Source organism: Piliocolobus tephrosceles, chromosome 1, assembly GCF_002776525.5.
Source record: "Piliocolobus tephrosceles isolate RC106 chromosome 1, ASM277652v3, whole genome shotgun sequence".
NCBI classification, from domain to species: Eukaryota; Metazoa; Chordata; class Mammalia; order Primates; family Cercopithecidae; genus Piliocolobus; species Piliocolobus tephrosceles.
Window position 1 is genome coordinate 70762929 of NC_045434.1, and position 27577 is coordinate 70790505.

The window sequence follows — 27577 nt, forward strand, 5'->3', positions numbered from 1 at the left end:
CTGCTCCCTCAAAGGGTCACCAACTGCCATGCTTAGCAGTGTCTTGCAAACAGTAATTATCTGATGAATTGAATTATTCCATTTTCTTTGAGTCCACTTTGGGTTAAGCACCCCCTCCCGCTCTCCGCAGCACCGCCGTCAGAAGATTAGCAATGGAGAGAGAAGGGGATGAACTTGCCTGATGGTGGTGGGAAAAGGACGGTGGGGCAGAGGACAGGGACCCAGAGGAGTGAAAGGAGCAGCAGGGCCTAGAGAGGGGACGGAGCAAGATGGAGCTGGGAGGAAGAAGGAAGCTGGCGTGAGAGGCGCTGTCGAGGCGCTGCAGGGGGGCACACACCGAGGCGCAGCCCGCACCTCCAGTTGGCTGAGAGGGCGCTGGGGACCCGCACTGAGAGTCAAGGCAGACCTGCTTCCCCACCCACAGCGTCCACCGGGAGAGAGTCCGGACGCAGGGCCCCCGAGGCTGCGGGTCCAAGTCCTTCCGCCAACCCGGGATTAGCTAGTCAGCCGCTTCAAAAGTCTAGGCGAGAGGAAGCCCAGACGCGTCGGCCTTCGCCGGGGCTGGAGCAGCTGCCAGATTTAGCCTCCCGCCTCGCCTTTTCTCCGGCCTGCCCCTCCGCTCCTCAAACAAGGCTTCCACACGCCTCCCGCCCCGCCTGCTTCCCGGGCCTCCTCCGGGGAAAATGGCACTCTTCGCCCACCCAACATCCTTCTATACCCACCTCCCCCGCGCCCCCCAGTTCCAAGTTCCCCCGGCAGACCCCACCCACACTCTCTCCCCCTAACTCCACTCCCTTGCTCCCCCACCACACACAGCTACACACTACCCCTGTCCCGCCCATGCGCACTCTGCAGACACACTTCCCCCAGCACTCCCCATCCCGTTCTCTCCCAACTCACCCACCAACACCCTTTGCCACTCAGCTTTTGCCCCCTGCCCACCTGCAAGTGGAGGGAATAGAGCTCTTTCCACCAGGAGGGTGCTTGGGGAGGAGAAGCCAGAAGTTGCCATCCATTTTTGTACAGCTTGACCCCAAATGTGTTTCTCTCTAGTTTTTGGGGGGCGCCCTTTGTTTTTATCCCCTAGAGTCACGGACTTTTCCCACCTAGGTACAGAGAGAGTAGCCAGAGAGCAGGAACCTTCCGCACTTGCCCAAAGACCACAGACAGCAGGACAGGCATCTAGGGGTGATGCTTCCTCTTCCCCTGATTCAGAGAGTGCAGTGCCCCCGCCCTGACCCCTGGGGTCCATTCACTAGGGGCTGGGCCCACCCCTGCCCCAGGCTGGCAATCCCTTCCTTAACCCCCCCTCCTGCCCCCAGGAATCTATGATGACTTTATCGCAAGCCTTTTGAGGTTACCAGCAAAACACCTTTCTCGGGATGTTTAATAAGCTGCTCACAGGCCTCCGCAGTTGAAAAACTGACAACCCTCTTGATCTGTTGTCTGCTGCTTCAGCCGGTTCCATTTCCTTGGCTTTCTTCCCCCCACCACTGCAGTCACAGCCAGGCATGGCACCTTCCTGCCTAGCTTCCTTTCCCTTCTCACAGCTGTCCTTGGCTGGGATCTCCCCTAATCACCTTGGGATATGCTTGTATTCATTGGTTTGAACATAACTTTATGAAAGGTTGTATTTTACTTTACATGGATTTGGGGGAGGTTGTGGAGTCAAACAGGTAAAAACACATAACATATGATCTACATTTGCTTTTGTTTTACCTAGGAATGCTGACTTTTTCTCCCTTCTTGTTGTTGCCTTTCGAAGATAACTTTTTGTCCTGTGGCTTCATTGGTCTGACCAGCGGTTTCTTTAGGAAATGTTTGCCATCTATAAAGCAAGGAAGGTGAAAGAGCCAAAAAAGGTGGGGGTGGGGTGGAGGAAGAAGCAGACTTCATATTGGTAAATGCCCCGCTTTGCCAGTAGGCCTGATGGACAGTTCTAGGTCCAAGATCACAGGGCCTAGCTTCCAAACGTGCCAATTCTAATTTATTTTTAAATTAGAATTTAAAAATAAATGGCCTAAAAGGCGGAGGAGGGGAAATCATATAAAGGTGACAACTATGCATGAGCTAAAATGTGCATACACATACATATCACATGACAGTCCAGCTGCTTCACCAAAACGTTGGGGGCAGGGACAGGTCCTTATAAGAATACACATCAGTCAGCTTGAGTGTACAGGTCACACATTTGTGGGCAATATACCTTCCAAGTATTGAGCACTAGTCATCTGCTGAACAAGTCTAGTCTTGTAGAAGTTTGTCAATAAATCTATGATTTGGATATTATCCCCACTTCACAGATAAAACCTGAGGCTCAAACAGATTAAGTAACACAATCAAGGTCACAGAGTCAGTAACAAACCAGCTGAGCAGTAATTAAAGACACAGGGTGACCCCCAGATTCCCAGGTCCTTCTTCTGATTACCTCAGTGGTGTGGGCCCAGAAATCTTTACATTAAAAAAAAAAAGAAAAGAAAAAGCGCCTTCGGTGATTCCAATGATTCACCAGGTCTTTGGAAGCACCACTCCACAGTAAACCATTCTGCTGTTCCTGTCACCAGCCTTGCCTCCAAGCAGCCTACTCCACATTGGACAAAACATTTAAAGCATATTTAAATAGCAATTTCGAAAAACTATACAGCATATGGATTTTCCTTTTGATCTCAAAATGATGACAAACAGACACTTAGATACTTCATGAAAGAAATATTACCAGAAAAATTATAGAAATCTGGCTTTCAACTTCATCTTGCTCTAATTTAAACAAAATGCAACTTGCCAGTTACTCTCTGTCCAAATGCATCCAAACTGGGAGCGTCTTTCTCTTTCCGCTGGGTCAGGCCTACACCTATTTATTTCTAGCCCACTCCTCACCCTGAATAATAGCTTCTGGTAAGATGGACAATGTGGAAAACTTCAGTCCTATCACCAAAACCCCTGAAAACGGAGCACCCCCGAATTCACACCCTTGACATGAAAAACCAAAGAGAGGGAAGCTGGGAGTAACGGCCAAACATCCTTAGAGTAATTGACAAAAGAAAGGGGGTGGGCAGAAAGGGAGATTTCCATCCCTTCAAACGTGCACGCCCCTCCTGCGGTCCCGAGAGGGAGTGCCCCCTCCCAGGTCGAGTGCGTCCACCGGCTGTCCCCGCAGCAACAGGCGGGAGGCGGGGGAGGGGAGGTCGCGGGGGCAGCTCAGGCCTGGCGGCGGCCGACGTCCCCAAGCAGCCACGACGTTCCCCCGCTCTGTGGCGCGCCGGGAGCAGGTGGTTGCCCTCTGCGTCCCGGGCGTGCACTGAGCCCAGGCTAGCGGAGCAAGGCTGCAGCCCCTGCGGTGGCCCGGGAAGAGGCAAGTGCCGCGGGGCCGGGGCGAGGAGGGACTGGCAGGGCGGCCTGGAGCCCCACTTGGCGGCGCAGGCAGGAGGGGCGCGCCCTCTGCGGAGCGCGGCGCCGCGGCAGCCGCAGCATCTCGCGCTCGCTCTCTCGGGTCGGAGAGGCCGCGACACCTAGCGCGGGGCCTAGGCTAGGAAGGGTAGGTCGGGGAGGGAGGAAGGCACAGGGAGGAAGCCGCGGGCGAGGAAGCCCCGCTCCAGCCGAGTGCCTGGAGAGGAGATTCCCAGCCTTCCCGCCCAACCCGAAACTTTTCCAACACACGCAGGCGTATTCTTCACAGGTTTCGGCGGCCCAGAGTCGCAGTCAGGGAGGAGGCTCGGGAATCACACGTGCCCTGGCACACTAGAGGAGGTACACAGACACACCAGGAGGGACAGGGCCTCTTGGGAGGCGGCTGAGGGTGTGAAGGCAGCAGGCGGCCACACATCCGAAAGGGACTCCCGCGAGCGGAATCGAGCGCTTAAAACCCTGCCACAGTTCGGAAGTGTAGCGGTGCCCAGAGGCTTTGCGTAACTTTGCCCACTGCGCCCCCGCGTGCAAAGGCGTCCCCTTCACATTCACACCCTCACCCCACCCCACTCCCCTTGGGCTGCGGCCCGAGGCTGCCTTTGTACTTAAGCGACAGCAAAAGATATGCTGATTCGAACCAAAGATGGTGGGCACGAGTGTTGTAAATTGTGTAAATTCCACTCGCGGGCACCGCCAGATACGTGGGGAGAGCACCCCTTTCTTCCCGAAGGCATCCCCTCCGTCTCTCTCGGCCTTTGGGTCTCCAGCTTCTTCACTACTATGGACTGAAGAAAACAAAGCACAGCCAAATCAATGTTTTGGGTGTTTTTGTTTTTGTGTGGTTTTTTTCAATCACGGCCTCACCAAATGCTAACCCTCAAAAGCTGGGTGGGGTTGGAGAAAGGCGAGTTAGGTCAGGGAGCAGCCCTCGGAAGGTGCGCGCGCGGCCTGGCGGGTTCCTCGCCGGGCTCTGGGCAGCCGGGCGGAGTGGCTGGATTATGTAAGTAGCAGCCCTCCATGTGCTCATCACCATCTGTTAATATCTTGGTATTGGAAAGTTCGGTGCCTGAGGCAAAGCCAGGGTTGGCGGCGAAGAGCTCCCAGCCTACACTTTTCTACTCCAGGGCAGGGAATGTACTTCCCTTTGATTGTTTTCGCCCACTTTCATAAAATCAAGTAGTAGTGTGTCCCTTCAATCACTGACAACCCCCTCATCCCCGCGGGTGTGTCTTTGTGGGCGAAGAGTGATTTTCTTCGAGGCCAACTTGTTGTAATGAACCCTTTCGATGAATTTATATTTTCATGACAGTTCTGCATTCCTTAAAGCAATGTGGCAGACTCTTTATTTGGGAGTGGGTTCTTTCTCATTTTAAAAATTTACTTTCCTTCTGCCAGCACCCCTGGAACCAAATTCTTGTAAGGGTTATATTTCAACTTCTTTGGAGTGATTGGCTTCTGTTTACTTTGAAAGCTGTTGGTTAAACAAACATCACTCGGGAGGCTTCTAAGCAGTGGGGTTCCCAGGAGAGAAAACGCTGCAGCTGCTACTTGCTACTGATCTTGTGGTATTTCACTTCCCCCCCATTCAGAACAAATCCAGGTTGGGCTTGGCGTCACACTGGGCACAGGAGATGAGAGTGAGAGAGAGGCCGTCAGTCAGTTTTGCCTCTGGAAAGCTTGCAGCAGGCAGGCCTGCACCCTGGGGTTAGTTTTCCTCTCTTCCCTTCTTCAGGGTGCTGATGTGGTGGTGGTGGTGGTGGTGGGTGGGTGAGTGGGTGACCTGGAAGTCCTTAGGCATCCTTCTCCAAAATCCACGTCCACGTTTGCCTCTCAACTGAATCTGGTTGAAATTCCCAGAATTGGTTTGTTTAGGATCTGATAACCATTGTTTGTAAGGTTTTAAATTACTTATACACACTGTCTTCCCTCCTGCCCCCACTTAACGGCTTTAAGAAAGAATAGGAGGCGTGAGCATACACCGAAGAAATGTCAAGGCGAAGTGTATTCAACACAGAACCAGATGCACGAGTGATAACTGCAAGTTTGTCTAAGAACACACAGATCACCCTTCAGATAAACAAGTAAATGCAACCTGCACGGATAGGGTTTGTTACAAGACCAGTCAGAACTTGCGTTAACTTTTAAGTTACTGGAGTTGTGTTGGAAATGGGGCGAAGGGAGGAGTTGTCTTAACCCTAGGCTTGGCGGCTGGTTTCAGAGATGGAGCCAATATCTAGGCGACTTCTCGTCTCCAGGCTTCTCCTCTATCAGAAAACAAAGCGGGAGTTACCCGAGATAGGGGGCTCAGGCCTCAAGTCTTGCTCCAGGGCAGCCCGAGACCCAGGAGAGTGCCGCAACTCTAGCAAGAGAGGTTGTCAGGAGTGTGACCTGTACGCCTCCCCGACAGTAGAGGACAGGACACGGGACAGGGCTGCGCGGAGGCAGCTCACGGAGCTGGGCTACGAACCGATCTCACTCGCCTAGCATCGCACGCGCTCCTATTTCAACTCGCCGCTCCTGCGCCCTAATGCGGGCTGCGAACCGCCGCGGCAGAGCGTCACTAGCCGGGAGCCTCCGCCGCCGAGGCTGGGGGTGGGAAAGCTTCCTTGTTCGCCAAGCGGGTTACCCCGACTTCGACTCAGGCCTGCCTTTCCCCCACGGCGTGACGCAGGACTTACTGGGGTTCTCAGGGAACTTTTCCCGCCGCCAGTTCCCGGGCGTGGTGTGTGCAAAACGTGCATTCAAGCGCTATGTGCAATTGACACAAACTTGTGGGCTAAAGTATAAGCCATTTCTTTTGCGTTTGAATCTTTTTCTCTGTCCCTGCCTCCTTTCTTCCCCCTACTCCCCCCTCCTCCTTCTCTGCTCTCCGCCTTTTTAAATGTCAAACTGAGCAGATGGTTTTAAGGTGTGGAAAGGTATATAGCCCTTACTCCTACCAGTTTATTTGTGGGCTGGCGCTAGCTTATATGTACAAATCAAGATTCTTAAAGAAAACCAGTAGGACGAAAAATAAGAAAGGAAGTAGCTTTGATCCATTTTCAGATCCCAAATTTCCCCGCTCAATACACCCGCTTACCTCGAAGGGACCCAACCAATAGAAGCATTATTCCATCCTGTGTCTAATGGGCATGTTGGTTATTTCTGCTCCCAGACTAAACTGTCACATCCCGGTTATAACACTAGATACAACAGTCAATAGTTGGAGGTGTGAGTGGTGTGTATGCGCTCCTCTGTGTTGTTTCCGTGATAGACGCGTGGGGGGAGTCTGCGGGGCGGCAAAAGGGGAAAGAAGGCGGCTGGGGATGCTCCCGCAATCTCTTTTCTTATCGCAGACACCTAACCTGACCGACCTGATTTTTTTTTCTCTTCTTTTCACTGTTTGAAATTCGTGCCAAAAGTTTCCTGCAGGGATAGACTCGGACATACTAACATCGCTATTCTTATTCAAAGGGGGGCTTAATATCCTCTTTAGGGTTTGGTGAATTTGAGGCTGAAATTTTGAATTTCCTAGAAAGGAGTGTGTGTGTGTGTGTGTGTACGTGTGCCGCAGAAGGCATTGGTAGTGTTTGGCCAGTGTACTTGTAACACACCTCATAAATACCCTGTTGTCACGACACAGCATGATTCAACTTTTGATCTAATTAAATTTGAGGGACATACGAAAACTACTTGTCCTCCTCCTACCTACAAAAATGAGTGTCTAATAGACTGTGTATGAATGTTTCTGCTTCGCAGCTCTTGCAAGTCCCAGCTTTTATAGGATCTTTAGGTCATAAACGCGGCTGCTTTATTAAAAGCCGTTTACTGTGCCCGGTGAAAGGGACGTTCTAGCTGCGGCCGGAGGCTCGCTTGCATTTGTAACTTGCAAAACCTAAGGAGATCTTTAAGAGCCACATTATCTAAATAAATTTTGCTGGTTATTTTTCAAGCAAGAAATGTCAAACCGAAGTAAATTTCCTAGGGCTTTACGTTAGAGCCCGAGATTAAAGCGTTTGAAATTTCTTGCCTAATAAACTTTAAAGTTTGTTGCCCAGGCGTCAAAACTGTAAATCCTGTATTGAACAGCTTTCTTTGGTCTTTGTGGGGTGAGTGAATTAGTCAAGGGTATTCGCCAGATGTTTGCAACATACATATTTTTAAAGGCTGCTTTACCTACAATCCAAATAATATCAGAGGTAACCAAGGGTAAATATTTCTCTTCCTAATAATTTGGACTGGAGCTTAACTGGGACTCAGCCAATGTTGATCTTCGTCTAATAACAGATGCAGGGGACCCGGTGTGAAACCTCTGGCACCCATTATTTTAATACCAAACCTACCTGTATTTTATTGTCCACCTCCCCTTTAAAAGGAACCAAGGGTGACACGTATCCTTGACACTACCTATGATCGTTTAAGAAGTGGAATGATTTGCAGATCTCCCCCCCACTCCCTCCTCCTATGCCACCCCCACCCCTAAAACCCCCACTTTTTCTCCCGTATACTTTTCCGTGCCTTCCTCCACCCAAGTCGGAGGAGCGCTCACTCGCTCGGCCACTCGGCGAACTCGATCAGCTGTATCTGGGAAATGAAAAAAGAAAAAGAAAAAGAAAAAAAAAAAAGGACCTGCGTCCTGGAAGAGCGAGTGTGAGCCGGGCGCCGCTCGCGCCGTCTCCCGCTTTGCATAGAGCCCGCAGATGGCTCGCTCCGGCCCAGGCGTGGCGATCCAGTCGTCCCGAAGCAGTGGCAGGGCGGGGGGGGGGGTGGGGGCCGGGGATGGAGGCCGGGGAGGGGGAGCTCAGGGCCCCTCTCCCCTCCTCTCTTCCCAGCCCCTCACCCCCACCCCTTTTATATTTTTTTTTTCCTCCCAAGTTCTCTTGCCTTGCTATCCCCCCTTGAATCCGAAGGCGCCTCGCGATTGGGTGCTGGGGCCGGGTACGTCAGATAGACTGTGACGTGCAGTCTTCCTGTTTCCTTCAGCTGTGTCTTAAAGTAAATCTTGTTGTGGAGCGGAGCCCTCAGCTGAGGGAGCGCTCTGAAATAATACACCATTGCAGCCGGGGAAAGCAGAGCGGCGCAAAAGAGCTCTCACCGGGTCCGCCTGCTCCCTCTCCGCTTCGCTCCTCTTCTTTACCCTTCTCCTCTCTCCTCCTCTGCGGCTCTCTCCTCTCCTCCGCTCTTTTCTCTCCTCCTCTCCTACTCTCTCCTCTTCCCTTCGCTCCTCTTCTTTTCTTCTCCTCTTCTTCCCTCTCCTCGCCTCTCCCCTGCTCCTCTTCTCTCGTCTCCCCTCCCCGCCCGCCTCTCTCTCCCCTCTCCCTCTCCCACTCGACCCGCTCGCTCGCTCGCTGTCGCACAGACTCACCGTCTCTTGTCCAATTATCATATTCATCACCCGCAAGATATCACCGTGTGTGCGCGCGCGTGTTTTCCTCTCTCTGCCGGGGAAAAAAAGAGAGAGAGAGAGAGAGAGGGATAGAGAGAGAGAGAGGCTCGGTCCCACTGCTCCCTGCACCGCGTAAGTATCCTCTTCTTCCCCTCGTGAGTCCCTCCCCTTTTCCAGAATCACTTGCACTGGCTTGTTCTTGAATGAGAAGGAAAGAAAAGAGCCTCCCATTACTCAGACCCGTGTAAACATTTTTCCCCCCAGGAGAAAATGGTGTTATTTAAATGAATCATAATAAAATAGCCTCTAAACAGTTTCTAAGCGGGAGCCTCCGTGAACTCAGCGCTCCGCTCCTCCCAGTTCCTGAGAGTAAGTGATCCGCTTGGCTTTTATTTCTTTCTCTTTCCTGCTGGTGACTGGGGGTGGTGGTGGCGATGAGGGGGAGGCTGATGTTGCTGGACTTGTCGCTGATCTTGTCACCTTTTGTGTACTGTTTCTGGGGTGTGAGGAGGCGTTTGCTCCCTTTCCTTCTTTCTCCTGCTCGCTCTTCTCAGGAGAGAGGACCGCGAGGGGGACCGGGTCGCTTTTTTGTTCGTGCAGACCCCCGCTTTCCGCCAAACCCCATTCTTCTGATCTCCCTCGGCTAAAACTCCGGGGCTGGTCCCCTCGTCCTTTCTCTTTGTCTTGTTTATTATAGCTGCCTTTCTTCCCGGCTCTTCCAATTTGCTTGTCATTTGCATACCTTTCACTTCTCCTTTTTAACCCCAGCAGAGGACCGGGAGCTGGGAGGAGGAGAGAGGGAGGTTGGGGGACGCTCTGTTACTTTCCTCTCAAAACGCTGTCGAAGCCGAATTGTAGAAATCGGGCTTGCAGCGGTGCGGTGATGGGTCCCGGGAAACGCGCGCGGCGCCCCTCTCCCGAGCTCCTGGACCTAGGGCTGAGTCAAGTTGAGTAGGGTAAGGCGGCACCGGGAGACTCGGGGGGTCGCGTGGCGGTGAGATTGGGGCACCAGCGCGAGGAGGACCGGAGGATGGCGGTCCGGGTAGGAGTAGGGGGTTCTTGGGCAGCAGAAATGGGAGGCGATGAATCTCCCAGCCATCGCTGGCAGACTATGGTGTTGGGCAGCTTCGGTCTGGTCTCATCTGGGTGGTACCTACCGTTTTGCCCCAGTTAGGAGGACTGGGGAGTGAGGACAGGAGAGGTGAGAGTAATTGTTACTGGGAAGACTAGTGAGGAGGGCGGGAAGAGGGGGGAAGAGCTGCTATCTTGCCTGAGCAGACCAGGAGGGGGACGCAGGGGGCGGGGGAGACATCACCCAAAGTCCAGTTTAGCAAGTTGTTGGTTCTTCTGGTGTGCCAGCCCGTTACTCCTCCTGCTAAAGCCGAAGGTTGATGGAGTGATGGGGGGGTGGGGGTGGTAAAGGAGGAGTAAGTAGCTTTCCACAGACTCCCAGGTCTCTGGCCCCTTCCCAGCTTCTTGGGAAATTGAGAGCCCTCCAGGCAGACAGAGAGCAGAACTAGAAGTAGAGGTGGTGCTTAGTCTTAAATAGCCCAAGGAGGCAGGTTGGAGTGTGAAACTGCTGTTCTTGGCAACCCAGGAGGCTACTCTGCCTGGGGGAAGTCTGGAAACTCACCTGCTTGTTTTTATTTTTCCGAGAAGGTCTGTGCTGTCTCCTTGAGCTTATAAAAACAGAGCAAGCACAGGGTGGCCTCCTTGCAAAGTCAAGGCTAGAATAGTCCCTTCTCCTGTTCTCTTTTCCACTCATGCCCTCCCTTATTTAAAAAGAAAAAACAAAAGAAAGAAAGAAAAAAAGAACTCATTTCCTTTCCTAAACTAGGTAGGCAGAAATCTATTAGCAGAGTGCGCATGGGCAGGGCCTGACAGGTGTGTTGTATCAAGAAAGACAGGTGCAAATTTCCTCTGTGTCTATGTGTGTCTGTACAGCTCTAGACCACAATGCTTGCTCGAGGGTTGGAGAGGTTTATGAATTTATGGTTGTCCTGGTTAATAGGATTGTCTGGGCTAATGGGAATCAGGCTGTTGTTGTTTTGAGCCCTGCCATGTGAGTTCTTGGGGTGGTGGCTGGGGGCAAGTTGGTATGTGTTTGTTTATTTTTCTTAAGGATATTGGCAGACTACTGCTGAGGTTGTGTCCCAGGCTTCTGTCTGCCAGTCAGCCCAAAGCACCCCCACTTTAGGCAGCAGGTGGAGGGAGACTGACTTTTCCTTTGCTTCCTACCAGTTTATTCCTATCTCCCAGGTCTGTGCTTGGCAGAGAGAGAGAACTGTCCTGTGTGTATGTGTGTGTGTGTCTGTTTGTGTGTGTGTCTGTGTGTGTGGTGTATGCTTTGGATAGCAATGAGTGGTGTGTAACTGCCAAGAATTCCAAAGTCAGTTTGAAAGTGTTACTGTTGTTAAAGCTTATCTTTTTAAGTATGCTTTCTCCTTGCCCAGAAAGAATAGGTATGTACATAAACTCTTTCAAGTCATATGTTAAATAATCTCATAAAGTAGAATGAGCCTGTCATTGTCCCAGACATGTGCCAAATGTCCTAGATATGAATTTGATGGAGAAAGAAAATCTCAAGTACATGAGAAGGTAACTGTGCTTTTCTGTTCTGATGCAAGATGTGAGAAGTCAGTTCTATAGGGAGTTTCTTGCAAGAACTTCTGAGTATTTCCAAAATGAAATGGATTTGTGTGTGTGTGTGTTGAAGGAGGAAAATGAGAGTATTCATGTTAACTTGTCCATGGGTTACAACATGGACATATATATATAATAGTAAAATAGATGAAGTTAAGGACTCTGTCTTGATGTGTGCAGAAAGTTGTTGAGAATTCAATGTAAGCACTATATATCTGGCTTCTTAAAACTTGATCTTTTAGGATTGTCTTTAAACAGGCTACTTCTGTAGACTGAGTTGCACAGGAATAGGTTAGATGGCGAATGGTTTTTGGTCATTGGTTTTGTGTTTGGGTGGTTATTGTTTCCATGAAACTGAGATCGTAATGTGTCATTTATTCTGTAGACTTCAACGTTAATGTCCCCCCACCCCAGCACACACACACCCAATACTTTCCTTGGATGCTTTTGAAGTTCTTTGGTAATTAAAATGTCATCTATGGCTATGTTCATTTGCTTTATTTTTAATAGGGGCTATCTGTGCTTGGCACTTATTGATATTTTATGTGTCCATTATGCAGAATTCTATTTAGTTTAATCACCACCTTGTGGGAAAAAAAGTCATGCATACATAACATGCATCTTTGTTCTCACTTTATTCATTTCCTAGCATCATTCCTCTATAAGCAGCACATGCTATCTTAAAACCTAAGCTGGCTTATTCTATAAGTTGCCAGACTTCCTCTTTATTTGTTTAAAACTCAAACAGACCCCTTTTCATGAATGTCTTACATCATTATAGGGATTGTCTTGAATTTGCAGTGTTAATATAAGGAAGTTTTAGGTTTCAAAAACAAAAGAAATTATAAAATGTGACTGATGTTATAATATGAAAATGGATTGTGCATGATGTATCATTATAGGATTTTAATTAAGTATGTGTATAACTTGGAAAGGACATATACATAAGGAATTTATCAGACTTATTGCCTGTGCATTCTAAAATGACATTTATAGAATTCAGTTTTCTGCAAAAAAAAAAAAAGTGTATTTTCTTAAGATTATTTCACACACTCTCTTACTTACCAATTTGATAAGTTGTTACTTTTTAAACAAGTAGAACTTAATATTTTAGGCGTGTCTCAGAAAATGTTCTGGGTTTGTTTTGCAGGTGAAAAATGTGTGGAATTTTTGATAGGATGGGAGAATCTTAAATGAAATCTTAAATGATTTGAGAAGTCCATTATGACAGGAAATTTAAAAACCTGATAATGCAATCTTAGTTAATTTAGTTATTAACTTATGTCAAGTGAGTTCTTCAAAATAAACATCAAAGGTTTTCTTAACATGATAGGGAGCAGAAATATATCCAATATCTCTGAAGAAAAAGTTGCTAATTAGCAGAAACAAATTCTTGAATGTAGTCAAGGGGACAATTTAATGATTCAGGGGCTACTTAAATCAGATCATCTGATTTTTCCCTTTGAATCACTAATTTCCAGATGGATTTGAAATATTCTTCACTAATGATATTCTGTTTGAAATTTCATAACCGGGTTGACCCAAGTAGAGTAGAGGCCCATCCAAAGATGATTTTCTAAAAGAAGTCAAGTGTAGGCTTGCACAATTTCTTCAAATAATTTTATCAACAAAGACAGATCATCTAAATAATCCAAGCAGGAAACCATGCCAACCTTACACTCTCCCTGTCTCATAAAAGATTTGTCTGAACTATCTGGATAATTACCATAATGAAACACTTCTTTGTCCAGAATCTGGACTCCAGATAGATGCAGTAAAAGTTGAATCCTCCTCCCTGAAATAACTTCTTTATTAAAGTAGAGCACTTAATCACTTTATACTTCACGTTGCAGTGTTCCTTTGAAATTCTTTACTGAAAATTCTTTCCTCCTAACCTTAAGTCATCGGTTTCCTTAGAATTTTCCATGTTAAAGAGAATGTCAGATAATTCAGATATTAAAGAAGACCCTTTTGGAGTAGCTAAAACCTGTTTTGATTATACCTGGATGTTTATTCTTGTAATATCTTTTTCTGGGGGGAATCTACTATGTTAAGATATGCATTGTGTAAGAATTACTAAAGCATTTGTGTAGGTTATATGCCAAGTGATGCAACAAAATATTTAATGATGAAAAACCCTGTATAGACTTTCACATTAATTAAAGAGGGGTTTACAGGAATAGAGTAAGTGTATCTGATCAATAATACATTTGGGTTCAAATTCTCATCAGTGTTTTTCTGCATCCTTGCTGATTTGGACATCCACCAGTGCTGATCAAAAGCTTCATATTGCCTAGTGAAACTGAAAATTAATGTTAAAATTCAAATATAATATGCATCAATAATAATTGCAGTTGAAACATGATGGCTTAATGCATACCTTGAGAAATAAAGGAGTTTAAAAAATATCAGTGATAAAGTCATTCCATGGCTTCCTTTAAATTCTGAACTGGAATATCATGGAAGTGCTTGGAAAATGTTTTTAAGAGATTTAATTTATATTATGGTAATGTAATGGCACATTTTCTTATGTGGTAAATATATTTATGTAGATATCCTGTTTATGAAATGTGACAGTAATGAAGTGTTGTGTCAACCGGTTGTTATTATTTAATCATGCCTATAGCCTCCATGGGTTATAGTTCCAGTGTATGCTACCACTATACTTTTATTTCTAAATTTAGGTCTAAACTATATGGAGAGATATATTTATTTGTGCCTATTAATATAATGCCTTGTCCTGGATTATATAATTTATCTTATTTTTCCCTCTTGTTTTGTCCTATTTATTATGTTTCAGCTGGACATTTTGCAACAAGACCTAAAAGTATTTAACTTCTTTTAGCCCAAGACAGATACAAATCATTGTTTAATCTAAAAATGTTGACTGAAATAGAATTACAAATTAGTTTAGTTTGGTGAATATCAAGGGAGTTATATCTTGTTCTTAACAGACTCCACAAGCGTTTCTTTCCACCTTAGGAAAAGCACAGCCCTCCTCTTGGCTCCAGCATGGGGCAGGGATGCAGCTGTTGATACCTAGGCTAGATGAGAGGAAGTGCAGTTGACGCAGAGGTAAATGGCAGTTGGAAGAGGAAGGATGCCTGGGGATGACCTTGTGCTCATCAGCGACACCAGTATGTCCTTTCCAAGCCTCTGTGGCAGAGGTGCTCTTCCCATAGCAAGGATGGCAGGCAGAAAGTCCAGTTCGGGTGTTAAGGTGAACAGGGAGAGAAAAAATACTGCAAAAAGTTTGTTCAACGTGTTGATTGGAGATCCATGTGCTTTGCAGGTGGTAGTCAAGAGAAAAGGATTTGCATGCAAATAGAAAAGATGTAAAATTTTAAAATAAGGGCAATAAGCTCCATTTTGGGGAAGCTGATAGACACACACAAAAAAATCTTCCTTGTAACCTCCCCCCATGTAAGTGTTTCTGTGATTAACAGAGCTTTGAAATGATTCATCCTTTTTCTTGTCTCAGCCTCTCCTTGTTCTTTCTGTCTTCTGACAGCTAACCTAATTTATCAGATCTAATGTGTTTGTGTAGTATTTGTCACTGCATTTTTGTATTCCTGAAACCAATTTTATTATTAGTGTTTGAAATGGTCTCAAACATTCTGAATTCAATTTTGAACCCAATGTTGAAGTTATTGAGAACTCCATCTCCATTCTAAGTTCAGGAAGTTTCATCCTGAAGCATGCAAAAAGTATTTCATGCTCAAGCATACCAAATATATATATATATATATATATATAGATAGAGAGAGAGAGAGAGAGAGAGAGAGAGAGAGAGAGAGATCATTTTGCTTTCATGATGTCCTAAAGCAGGCTCTTTTAAAATGTTTTGTCTTTCTATAGAAACCAGGAGCAAAGATTGCATGATGAAATCACTGTCGCTTAAAAAATCATACATATTGTTGCCATCTAAGCATTGAGCATTTTCTTGATTTTTACAGGTTATTTCATGCTGAAATTATGCCTATTTGCATGGATAGTCATTCTTTAAAGCTAGCCACAGATGCAGTCCTAGGGAGCACGTAGATGTTTTTACAGGTGAACCGAAAGAGATGGGAGCCGTTCCAGACACTCTGCACGCTGCCTTTGGCAATGGACCCTGTTATTGTGAAGATGTGCTCTGTTAAGCAAACGTGAAGTTTAATATTAGATAAACCCAATGTGAAAAAAAATTTTCATTTTCTTCATAAAATGTTATTTATAAACAAAAAGATGTGACATCTTATATGTCTACAAAATTTGGGATTAGCATCACTAGTTAATAAGTTACACAATATGTCAAGTGCCTTTTATGAAATGCAAAAAGGATGTTCTCTTTTTATATTGTGTTTCCAAGAAACAATGGAAGTTCATATACAAAGAAATATTACCCTTTCTTACACGTTTGAGGGACATTATTTTCTGTCTTCTTTATAAATCTTCTTTCAGTTTTTTTTTTTTTATTCCTTTAATTTGGCACAGGAAATAAGATTCACAAATCTTGTATGTTAAAGGGTTTCTTTGGGCATTTGACATATTATTTTGACAGATTTAAACAGAAGGAAACTAGTCCTGAAGATGTATTTACCTTTATCTAGGTCAATAATTTATTATTCCTCATATTGATTTCTAAAATGTGATAACATCCTTGTTTTGCAGTGAATCTAACTTTGTAATAATTTGTCATTAAAAGGACATTATGAAAATGTATAAATATTCTTATAGTTACATTAAGATATATCAACAGATATCAGCTTCATGTATGATTTTACAAGTAAAAAGTGCATAGCTAAGCTAAATAAGCAGACTTGTAAAATGACTATTGTGCATTTATTTCAATGCTAAACTGACCATTTATGTTTGAAAGATGCTGCTGATAAGGGTGTTCTCCTTCCCATTTTATGTATGACAAAAATATTTTAGAATTCAAGAATAAAAGCTGTCTATTAAATATTTGCATTTATTTTAGAGTCCTTTTCCTTTAATAGCATTGAAACCACAATAATTGTAATTCAGAAATGCAATTTTTCATGTGAATTTCACACAGCCTCAAAATGTAACCATATTTCTTAAGTACAGAGCACTTTCATCTTCCTTATAATACGAATCTCAATGCCCAAAATTTAATCAATTGGTTGTCAGAGGCTGTGTTCTTATAATCTACTGTTTCTTCTGAAGATAAACAGTATCATTTTAGGCATTTGTGAAAGAGAATCATATTACTGGTGCTTAAGCAGTTTTTGCTTTATTTTTTTTTAATCTTAATCCATCTTAAACCAGTGGAGCAGAAATATTTAAAAATGTTTCATTTCAAGCAGAGTGCATAATAAATTGCAATAATTGTAATGTGCCATAAATCCCAGAGCCTATGCATTTTGCATTTGATTCAGGATTGAGGTCAGGAAATTTGGAGAAATTTAAAGAAAATGATTCATCAGTCCTTTTGTTCTGTTGGCCAGGGTCCCGGGATTCTTGAGCTGTGCCCAGCTGACGAGCTTTTGAAGATGGCACAATAACCGTCCAGTGATGCCTGACCATGACAGCACAGCCCTCTTAAGCCGGCAAACCAAGAGGAGAAGAGTTGACATTGGAGTGAAAAGGACGGTAGGGACAGCATCTGCATTTTTTGCTAAGGCAAGAGCAACGTTTTTTAGTGCCATGAATCCCCAAGGTTCTGAGCAGGATGTTGAGTATTCAGTGGTGCAGCATGCAGATGGGGAAAAGTCAAATGTACTCCGCAAGCTGCTGAAGAGGGCGAACTCGTATGAAGATGCCATGATGCCTTTTCCAGGAGCAACCATAATTTCCCAGCTGTTGAAAAATAACATGAACAAAAATGGTGGCACGGAGCCCAGTTTCCAAGCCAGCGGTCTCTCTAGTACAGGCTCCGAAGTACATCAGGAGGATATATGCAGCAACTCTTCAAGAGACAGCCCCCCAGAGTGTCTTTCCCCTTTTGGCAGGCCTACTATGAGCCAGTTTGATATGGATCGCTTATGTGATGAGCACCTGAGAGCAAAGCGCGCCCGGGTTGAGAATATAATTCGGGGTATGAGCCATTCCCCCAGTGTGGCATTAAGGGGCAATGAAAATGAAAGAGAGATGGCCCCGCAGTCTGTGAGTCCCCGAGAAAGTTACAGAGAAAACAAGCGCAAGCAAAAGCTTCCCCAGCAGCAGCAACAGAGTTTCCAGCAGCTGGTTTCAGCCCGAAAAGAACAGAAGCGAGAGGAGCGCCGACAGCTGAAACAGCAGCTGGAGGACATGCAGAAACAGCTGCGCCAGCTGCAGGAAAAGTTCTACCAAATCTATGACAGCACTGATTCGGAAAATGATGAAGATGGTAACCTGTCTGAAGACAGCATGCGCTCGGAGATCCTGGATGCCAGGGCCCAGGACTCTGTCGGAAGGTCAGATAATGAGATGTGTGAGCTAGACCCAGGACAGTTTATTGATCGAGCTCGAGCCCTGATCAGAGAGCAGGAAATGGCTGAAAACAAACCGAAGCGAGAAGGCAACAACAAAGAAAGAGACCATGGGCCAAACTCCTTACAACCGGAAGGCAAACATTTGGCTGAGACCTTGAAACAGGAACTGAACACTGCCATGTCTCAAGTTGTGGACACTGTGGTCAAAGTCTTTTCGGCCAAGCCCTCCCGCCAGGTTCCTCAGGTCTTCCCACCTCTCCAGATCCCCCAGGCCAGATTTGCAGTCAATGGGGAAAACCACAATTTCCACACAGCCAACCAGCGCCTGCAGTGCTTTGGCGACGTCATCATTCCGAACCCCCTGGACACCTTTGGCAATGTGCAGATGGCCAGTTCCACTGACCAAACAGAAGCACTGCCCCTGGTTGTCCGCAAAAACTCCTCTGACCAGTCTGCCTCCGGCCCTGCCGCTGGCGGCCACCACCAGCCCCTGCACCAGTCGCCTCTCTCTGCCACTACAGGCTTCACCACGTCCACCTTCCGCCACCCCTTCCCCCTTCCCTTGATGGCCTATCCATTTCAGAGCCCATTAGGTGCTCCCTCCGGCTCCTTCTCTGGAAAAGACAGAGCCTCTCCTGAATCCTTAGACTTAACTAGGGATACCACGAGTCTGAGGACCAAGATGTCATCTCACCACCTGAGCCACCACCCTTGTTCACCAGCACACCCGCCCAGCACCGCCGAAGGGCTCTCCTTGTCGCTCATAAAGTCCGAGTGCGGCGATCTTCAAGATATGTCTGAAATCTCACCTTATTCGGGAAGTGCAATATCCTTTTATTTTCCCCTCGTGAAAAAAACAAGCCAAAAAAGGTTTCCCAAAAGGTTAGGTTTACAGAATATCTAGAGTAATGTAGATTAGTATCTTCTTAAGAAGGCAACCTTTCGTATTATTCAAAGGAATAGGCTTTTATCAGCATGTGTGTGGCATTCCTGATTGCAGAAAAGCTTAAAACTAAACCAACATCTTTGCAGCTTCCACAAGTTGTTCACTGCCTCGAGGAGCTCCTATTTAATATGTGCTTTCTCAGCAGTTTTTTTTTTTTTTTCTGCTGTTCTTCCTGTATTATCTTCTTCTCTCTCTCTTAAAAAAAAAAAAAAAAGTAGATTCAGAGATGGGAAAACAATCTCATTGTAAATACTGATTGAATTCTTTCAGATATTTTTTAAAGGTGGTAAGTTTTATAACACAATAGGGAGAAAAGTCCGTTTTCAGATCCCTAAGATCCCATAAGAAGAATTCTCAGTGTAAACCATCTGCAAGGCTTCTGGTTCGCTTAAGGATGTCCCGATGAAATCTTAGGAAGAGCACTCTGTAAGTGGGAGGTTGAGGAGGAAGAAAAATGGATGTGGGTGGGGACTTAGAGTCTCTCTTTCATCTTTAAGTGAGACTTTTTTTTTAAAGGAAATATACAGGTACTGATTTATTCAGACAGCATTGGTCTGTCTCTCTCGTTCACCCAAGGTCTGTTCTTTGGGTCTGGTGCAGCTGCCTCTATGCATGATTAACCTCTGTTCAGCCATACACAGAAATCTTTTGTCCCAACATACACAAAGCAAATTATTTTGGAAAGCGAGAGAGCACAATTAAATATAAAACTCAGCTGTATTCGACTTAAAAATGGCTCTTTTTATGATTCTTTTAAATTCTGAAACTGACTTTTATGTAGAGATAACAGTTATATATTTTTTATTAGGCCTATCCTGAACTCCAGCTATTTTTGACTGAAGGTTTTTTTTTCTTCTCTGTATATTAGTTCTTTCTGTAAATTTTTAAAAATCTTGTGGTCGTTGGTCTTTTGGGGGTAGTAGAATAGTAGCATTTGGGGGCAGGTGGAGGCATGTTTCTTATATAATAAATAACCAGATGGATATAAAATTTAGCAATTAAGTTGGCTGTGACTAAATTTAGGACTTTGAGCAATTGTCTTGATGACTAGAGATTGACATTTTCGCATCTAAGCCCACTCCAGAGGCTGCCACGTAAGTGCGAAGTCCCAGCTATGGGTGGAAATATGTTTTCCTGGTTAGTGGAGGTCATACTTCAAGCCAGCTCTCAGGATAGTAGTGTAGATTTCTGATAGGGTGAACTACTAGGGCCCCAGTCATGAGATCTGCTTCGGCAGTTAAACATGGAGTCTCTCTTATACTGAGCAAGAAGAGAAGAACATTGTAACAGAAAGGGAAGAGAAAGATGTGGGAGATTTCTCTATATAAATAGAAATGGAGTTTTAGCTTAGTTGTTGATTTCACTTTGACCTTTTGAAAATCTAAAATTCAATCCACCAGCCATGAATCAAAGCTGCACCAAGCACCAGGCCTTACATATTATAAGCAGGCAGTAAATATTGATCAAAATGATTGGAATATCGCTGTTGGTGATGAGAAAGGCAAAGTAAGAAGACACAATGGCTTGAATTTTTTTGTGCCCTTTTCAAAAAGAGCATCTTCAGAGGTTCATGTAAAGCTAATGTCTAGGGCTAAGACCCCATTGCACCCCAGAGATCTCTTAACTTCATTTTGAACCAAGTAGTAGTGATAGTGGGTTCTCTCTCTCTCTCTCTCTCTCTCACACACACACACACACACACACACACACAGAGTAAAGTGACATGCATGCCAATTTTGGTGAATATTTAAAGATTTAATGCCAGGTTTCAAAACTCCTATGAGTCCACACTAAGCTCTTTAGTTCAAGATGCCAGTTTATGGTTTTTCTTTAAGTTAGACTTTTCATTATAACCAGATCATTATAATTATGGCTGTGCTTTGTGTTTTTTAAAGTTTAGTCTTCTAGGAAAAAAATCTTTTAGAGTGCTTTAAGTGTTGGCTGTGTTCATTGTCTCAACCTCTCCAAATCCCCTGAGGAATTTTGAGGAATTGAATTGAAAGAAGTTCCTTTTATTTTGATATATATCAAAGGCTTTAAAGAAAATATAGTTGCTTCTTCTTCAGAAGAATGACTTCTCCTTTCTCCTGTCAACATAAGTTTCTGTTGAGCGTGGTGATTCTGTTGGGAAACACCCGTGGTCATATGAAATGTTAGCTGCTCACACCCAGAATTGTTTCTTTCATATAGCTAAATAATGTCAGCCTCTCGTGGCAATTAGTGATTACATTTTCCACCTTTTGGCCTTTTATGCTCCTATTCTTTTACCCCCTCTGCTATTAATACATTGTACTTTTAACCATTTATCTCATTGGTATATTATTTCTTAGGAAGAGTAAGACAGGCAAACAACCTTTTCTATAGATCCCACAATTCTGAAACCAGTGAGGATCTGTTGGTTTGTATAGATATTGGGCCCACTTTTCTCCTGTCTCTACCTCTGTATGGTGGTGTGTTCTTCCCTTAATTTAACTGATAGTGCGTAGGCAACATTCTCAAGCTTTTACTTTGAAGAAATCTCTGGGAATCACAGTGAGTGATGTTTTACTTCAATTTTAGGGATACAGGGCCATATATGAACCTGTTGTACAGTTATTCCTTGAAAAGATCAATAGAAATGAGCAGAAATGCAATGAAATGGTACCACTGTGATTGCTATTATTATGGGTTTTATTTTTAGTTCATGGCTTTCCAAACTGTTATACATAATTTAATTCTTCAGGAAAAATTCTCTACCACTCCAAAAGGTACCATCTGTTTTTTGAACAAAGTAGCCAAGATAAGAACCATTAAGAATACCAGCTTATCAGATCAACCCATTCTATGCTCACCACATTAAACATATACATTCTGTAGGACAGAACACACTACCTCATTATCCCATCTAGTAGAAGGGAAATAGTGAATGTGTGTGCAAGTTAAACTGAATTTCAGTGCACCTGCTCCAAGGGCTCATGTCTTGGATTTTAAAAATATGTTCAGCATCTTTGCAAATGAATCTGTTTAATCAAATATTAAGTTTTATTCAAATTCCAAAAGAAACAGTCAGCCAATTGCTTTTCTTCATGATGTTCCTTGTCATTCATCCTCTTTGCATCTCAAGAAAAATAGCTTTGTTTTGGCCCCAAACATTTGCATGCACCCAATTAAAGCACAAGAGGAGTAGTATAAGCTGTTAAGATGTGCAGGTGAAGAAATTGAGCCTATTCTCTGAAATAGCCGGCTTTTTCTACTCAACTTTTAGGGAGAATGTTAGAAAGACTTGAAGTTTAGAAAAGAAAATGGTTTAGTAATTTGAAATTAAAATCCAACCAGGAAACAGATTAGAAATGAATTTCTGAAATTTGAAACAATCCACAGAAATTGATCTTATACAATTTTAGAAGTCTTGTGGAGGCTGTAGTACTTATATTAGCTAGAGTGAAACATGTAGATTAAAGACTAAAAGACTCTGGGCTCCTAAACTGCCCACCTCCCCTGAAAAAAATTATAAAGTAAGTAAATTTAAAAAAAAATTTCCATACACTACACATCCCTCCGATTATGGTGAACTTCCTAGTTGGACTAACAATTTGCTCTATCACTATCATTATGTGAGAGAGTTTAGATCTTTTCTCCCTATTTTAGTTTCTAGGGGGAAAACTGCTTAGAAACTTAGCAAATTAGGGAATAAGGCAGAACTAAAATTCTTTAGGTTTCAAATGTTTTGGAAAATGTAAGTAGTCTCAACCCATTTGCTTGGAACTGCAGCACGTACAATCTCTAGCTACAAACCAGAGTTTAGTTGGAAAAAAAGAATTTTCTTCCTCTGCTTTCACAGCCTATTATTCTCCCATTTGCCTTTTTGCTGCCTCCGCTGCTCCTCCCGTGGCTGCTGTTTAGGTAAGGTTATATTGTACTTGGTAAACACACAACACTTAGATTCTCAGGTTGTTTGAACACTGCTTTAGGTTCAGCTGCAGTACCCTGCTTCTCTGATCTTTTATATTCCCGAGCAGATGTCTTTCATTAATTTATGGATTTATCATCTTTTCTTTTTTCTTTTTCTTTTTCTTTTTTTTTTTTTTTACACCTGGCAGCTGTCTCAAGTTTCAGCAGTTATTGTCTATTTTGCATTACACATAGAATTGAATGTCATCTGTCTTCACAAAGCTATGGCTAAGAGAATTGAGGCACAGCCACATGAGCTGCTGGGACAGATCTTGTTTGCGTTCCATCCCCCCTCACCCCACTCCCCTTTACCTCCTTAATATTTATTTGTGCTCGTTTTCTTTCCTGGCCTTGAATGGAGCTTAGCTCGTGTTCAGTACAGCTGTATGTTTACTGAATCTATTCCATCATGAGTCATTGTGCGTGTGTAAGTATCCTGGAAACAGCTAGTGCTTTCTTGGAAGAACAGTTGCTTTTCAGCACAAGCACTTAAAAGGGAAATTAACCAATTGGTCAGTTCAGATTTATTTTGAGGAGAAAAAAAGGATTATCTAACTGTTGCCTTTTAAATGTTTCATTAGTTATTTTTAATAGTTTATTAGAAACATATATTTTATGGGAATTTTATCTTAATTACACAATAAGCAAGAGATAAAGATTAATTCTGTGTTCCATTTCAACTGATCAGTTCCAAGTATTACCAACAGGAAACATTTTAAAGCAAAAATGAACTTGAGAAATCCAAATTGGAATAATTTTTATTAGATAAAAAGCCTCTAAATACTGATCAAAATAAAATGGATATTTTACTGTTTTTGGATAAAAAGAACGAAAACATCTTAGCATAATTTAGGTGTATTAAGAGCTTCAGGAAGTTTTGGTAGCTCAGTGCTCATCTAAGAAACACAGAAAAACACTTTGTATTTTGTATGAAACCAAATTTTAAAAGATTTGCGACTTATAATTAAATGTATGATGTTGTCTTAATGTAGCCATCTGAAAGAAAAGATTAGAACCCAGATCTGAGAGTGTCTGTCAAAGTTTGGCCTTGCCTAAAACTCTTATCACAAGGCAGTAGGAGACAGCTTGCAACTATTATTTCACTTATCCATTTGGACAGATGGTCCTGAAGTGTGCTGGGCTCCTTTAGTCTTCTGTATCAGTCTAATGGAGGTTACTGGAGGGCCTTTCAGCCCTCTCCTTGGCACAAGAAGTATGTCAGTCATAAATTATCGTCTTTGTAATCATTAAGAATCTCAAACAAAAACACAAGTTCAGTTAAGCTGCTTTGGCTTGCAGATATAAAATCAAAATTTATTTCTTTAGTGGTTATTTTCAGTTGAACAAAAAAGAAAGAAAAAAACCTGCACTACTTAACTTTTCTATTTACAGACCAAGGTGATCTTTTCAAAATTGCATGGGATATTAAAGGGAATGTTAATTGAAGAAATTCTCAGCAGAATATTTGGTTAAACACCCTGTTGTAAGTAGTCAAGAGCTTATCCATATTAATTTGATTATGCTTCTCTAGTAACTTTCCGGTTTCTCTCCATTCTTAAGATTAGTCATGCTAGACTTGATGAAGGTCATTTGGAAACCTTTACCTTTCCTAAATATCTGTGTTTATTTGACATTTTTGCCTCAGGTGTGAAATTTTTGTTGGGTAGTTGTGTGTGTGTATGTGTGTTTGCACACACATGGACACTTTTTCTCTTTTTTTCTTATTTTTCCCAGACACTCTTTTAAGAGAAAATCCTTAGAGAAGCTTCTAGGAAGGACCCTTAATTGACCTTGTGGGGGACCACATTGATTTTCTCCACGTGCATCTTCATTTCTGATAAATTATAAAGCCATTAATTTGCTGAGGAAATGGCAGGGCCAGGCTGCGGCACAGATGTGACCAGAGCCATCCCAGCTCTGACTCTGCTGAGGAGTGCCAAGAATCTGGGGGAGAATCAGGAAGCCTGGATTGTTATGGTTAGCCTCACATTCTCTTGGGAACTGTTTTAGTTGCTGCTGTTTACAGATCTAAAAGGTAATGATGTTTCCAGATAAATAGGCTTTCTTATTTTGGGTAAGTGGCCGTTTATTGATCTGCTAACCCACATGTATTGATTTGTTAGCCCCAACTACTGCGTCACTCTCAAAGGAGTTAACTATAAATCCAAGACAGGCAAATTGTATTTGGTTTTGCACCATTGCTTTCACAAAAGCAACAGCCCCCTCCCTGTCCTCTCCATGCCAAAACTACTCTTCCCAAGTTTTAGCTATTATTTAAAAGGAAACAATTAAAAGGATATAATAAGATAAAAAGCAAGTGAGTCAAGATGCTCCATTAGATTAATGCTGAAAGGTAAAATGTGAAACTTGCATAACGGTGTTCAAAATAATGCATTTTGTATTTTCATGTACATTAGTAGAATAATTTGCTCTAAACTGCAGAGTGTGGAGAGAAGAACAAACAGAACTGTAATTGCAAGGAAGAAAAAAAACCCTCTTATGACAAGAATTGTGCAGTACATGTTGGGTGCATTTGTCTCCTTAGCAACAAGTGAATGTATAGATAGCCTACCGACCTAAAGCAAGGAAAATACTTTGTCATCTTCCCCCTAAAGTAGCCAAGATTCTGCAACTCAATTGCACATCCTCACCATTGCATGTGGCAACCTCTGACAGGTGACGGTCACTGAGCAAACGGCAGCAAGTTAGCAATAGATGCCATAGCCAGTGTCATATACCTTCCAGCACTCCCACGGCAGCTTGGTGGACCTCCAGACTCTATGGAGGTGGGGACTGGAGAGAGGGAGGTGGGACTCCTTGTGCTTATAGAAGTTCTTTTCCTTAACCAATTGCTTCCTACATGCAGGAAGGATTGTCACCCAATCACTTGAAAAAAGCAAAGCTCATGTTTTTTTATACCCGTTATCCCAGCTCCAATATGCTGAAGACCTACTTCTCCGATGTAAAGGTAGGGACTTTTTTTATTCTTAATTGTTTCATTTTCTATGCATGTGGCAGCAATTTGAACTCCCGGAAGTTAATGGAGACAAATGTGGAATTGGTTTATTCCTACACCTGTGTTATAATTGATTTAATGCACTTGTCCTTTTGTCTAAAGGTGTGTTAAGCAAAGATGTCACTTGTGTATTAAGACTGAAAGACTGGTGTTAATAAGTTGCATGGGTTTCCAATGTAATCTGAAAAACTTAGCTTCTGTCTTTATATGTTTGAGTAGCTTCTTTGAAGAAATTTCAGCTGGTAATGGATGGATGTGCTTTAGAGAATGTTTTTCCCTCCCCTCAGCAACAGTAAACTGTTTCTGTTTTTGTTTCTGTTGGTTTCCCCATATTTGTGCTTATGAAAGCAAACTCTAGCACCTCTTTTTCCCCCTGTCGAAAAGGAGCGTACATTGAAATTCTCTATGCAGTAGCTGCTTAAAAACAAAAGTGATGATTGTCTCTTATTTACAACTTAATTTGTTGTTGATGTAGAGTACACTGAGCATAAGGAGAATGAATAAAGTGACAGATTCAGGACACATTATTCAAATGAGGATATGAAAGCTGTCGGCCTACAGCTGCAGCCTCCCTCATTCTACAGAATATTGGGACCTCCTGGTTCTCTGTGTGTGTATGCGTGTGTGTGTGCGTGTATGTGTGTCTGTGTCTGTGTGTGGGTTTTAAGTAATTGTTTGCATCAACTTGATGTTGTGTTAATCATCTGTAACTTTTTAAAACATAGATTGGGTTTTGATGATGATAATGACACACATGGTATCATTATCCCAGGAACTTGATAAACACTACATTAGCTGAGATTAGTTTATTAGGGGTGGGTGTTTTTCCCCACCCCTCCCCTGCCCACCCCCATATGTACAAGTTCTTCTTTCTGCCATGGAGAACTCACAAGCTGCCAAAACACGCTTGCTCTTCCACCGCTCCCTGCACGCAGCTCATTTTCTGCTCGATGCCCAAGTGGCTTCATTGGCCCCATTTTGCAGGCCAACTCATTTCAGTTTCCTTCACTGATGTTTTATTTGGCCTTATAAGAAAAGTTCTGTTTTCCCTCCTGTTTGCTTTTGAATTGTGTATCAACTTCAGCCTTTTATCTTTCTCCTTCCCTGGCTGTGCTTCTTAAGTGGAAGGCCTGTTTTCTCCTCATTCGGCGCCAACAAACTGGGCAAGATGGGGAGGCAGGGAAAGTCCATCGCGTAAATGTCTGGTTAAGACTAAGTAAGCACAAACCAGGCTGAGTGACACAGAGACCAGGAAAAAGGTTTGGACTTTGTGGAGGACAATCTAGAGTATACAAATTGAAGGCAATGTGTCACCTGGTTGAGGACTGACCAGCTTCTAGAGTCTGGTAGAACCTGGTAAATTTTGTCTTCCAGGGAATCCTCCCAACATTGTAGTTCTAAGAGGGGACATGGAGGACAGGGAGAAAAGGGTTATTGTGTGCACATATATGTGTGTATGTGTCTGTGTGTGCAGATGTCCATGTTACTCATTCCTTTTAGGGCAATGATCTGCAGTGTTGTGAAATAATAATGACAATGCCTTATATTCTCTGTATAGCACTTTTCACCCAGAAGGAGGCCAAAGAGCTTTACCAACTGCACACATAGGTATCACTCACCCACCATGGAAACACAGCCACCTGGAGGGTGGGAAACAGGAGCCATTCTGAGCCAACAACACTACCCAACAGTATATATCAATATTAGAAACATTCATTTTTTTGAGAGTTCATGTATGTGCGCAGGTGTGTGGTATGTGGTGGCAAGAAAAGTGGGGAAGATTATTGATCTGTAGCTTTATAAATACCATGCAATACAAACCAACAAGAAACTGTTCCCATTCCTCTAGAATG

At 43.6% G+C, this 27577-nt stretch overlaps 1 protein-coding gene and 1 long non-coding RNA gene across 3 annotated transcripts in view; one reads left to right on the plus strand and one right to left on the minus strand.

The window, feature by feature from the left end:
• Nucleotides 1–6569, minus strand: part of LOC111537132 — a 177292-nt gene extending 170723 nt beyond the window's left edge. The window contains exon 1 of the long non-coding RNA XR_002729912.1: nt 6485–6569. This is a non-coding gene — a long non-coding RNA (uncharacterized LOC111537132). The remainder of the gene's footprint in view (nt 1–6484) is intronic.
• A 1808-nt stretch (nt 6570–8377) lies between these two features.
• PROX1 (prospero homeobox 1) overlaps nt 8378–27577 on the plus strand; it is a 48520-nt gene continuing 29320 nt past the window's right edge. Inside the window, exons 1-3 of one of the 2 annotated variants that reach the window (XM_023203750.2) lie at nt 8378–8902; nt 16867–18658; nt 25569–25676. In XM_023203750.2, the coding sequence (XP_023059518.1) occupies nt 16934–18658; nt 25569–25676 (1833 nt within the window). In that variant the 5' untranslated portion in view covers nt 8378–8902; nt 16867–16933. Of the gene's footprint in view, nt 8903–8935; nt 9140–16866; nt 18659–25568; nt 25677–27577 lie in introns of those variants that run through there. The other variant, XM_023203751.2, reaches the window with a different exon arrangement.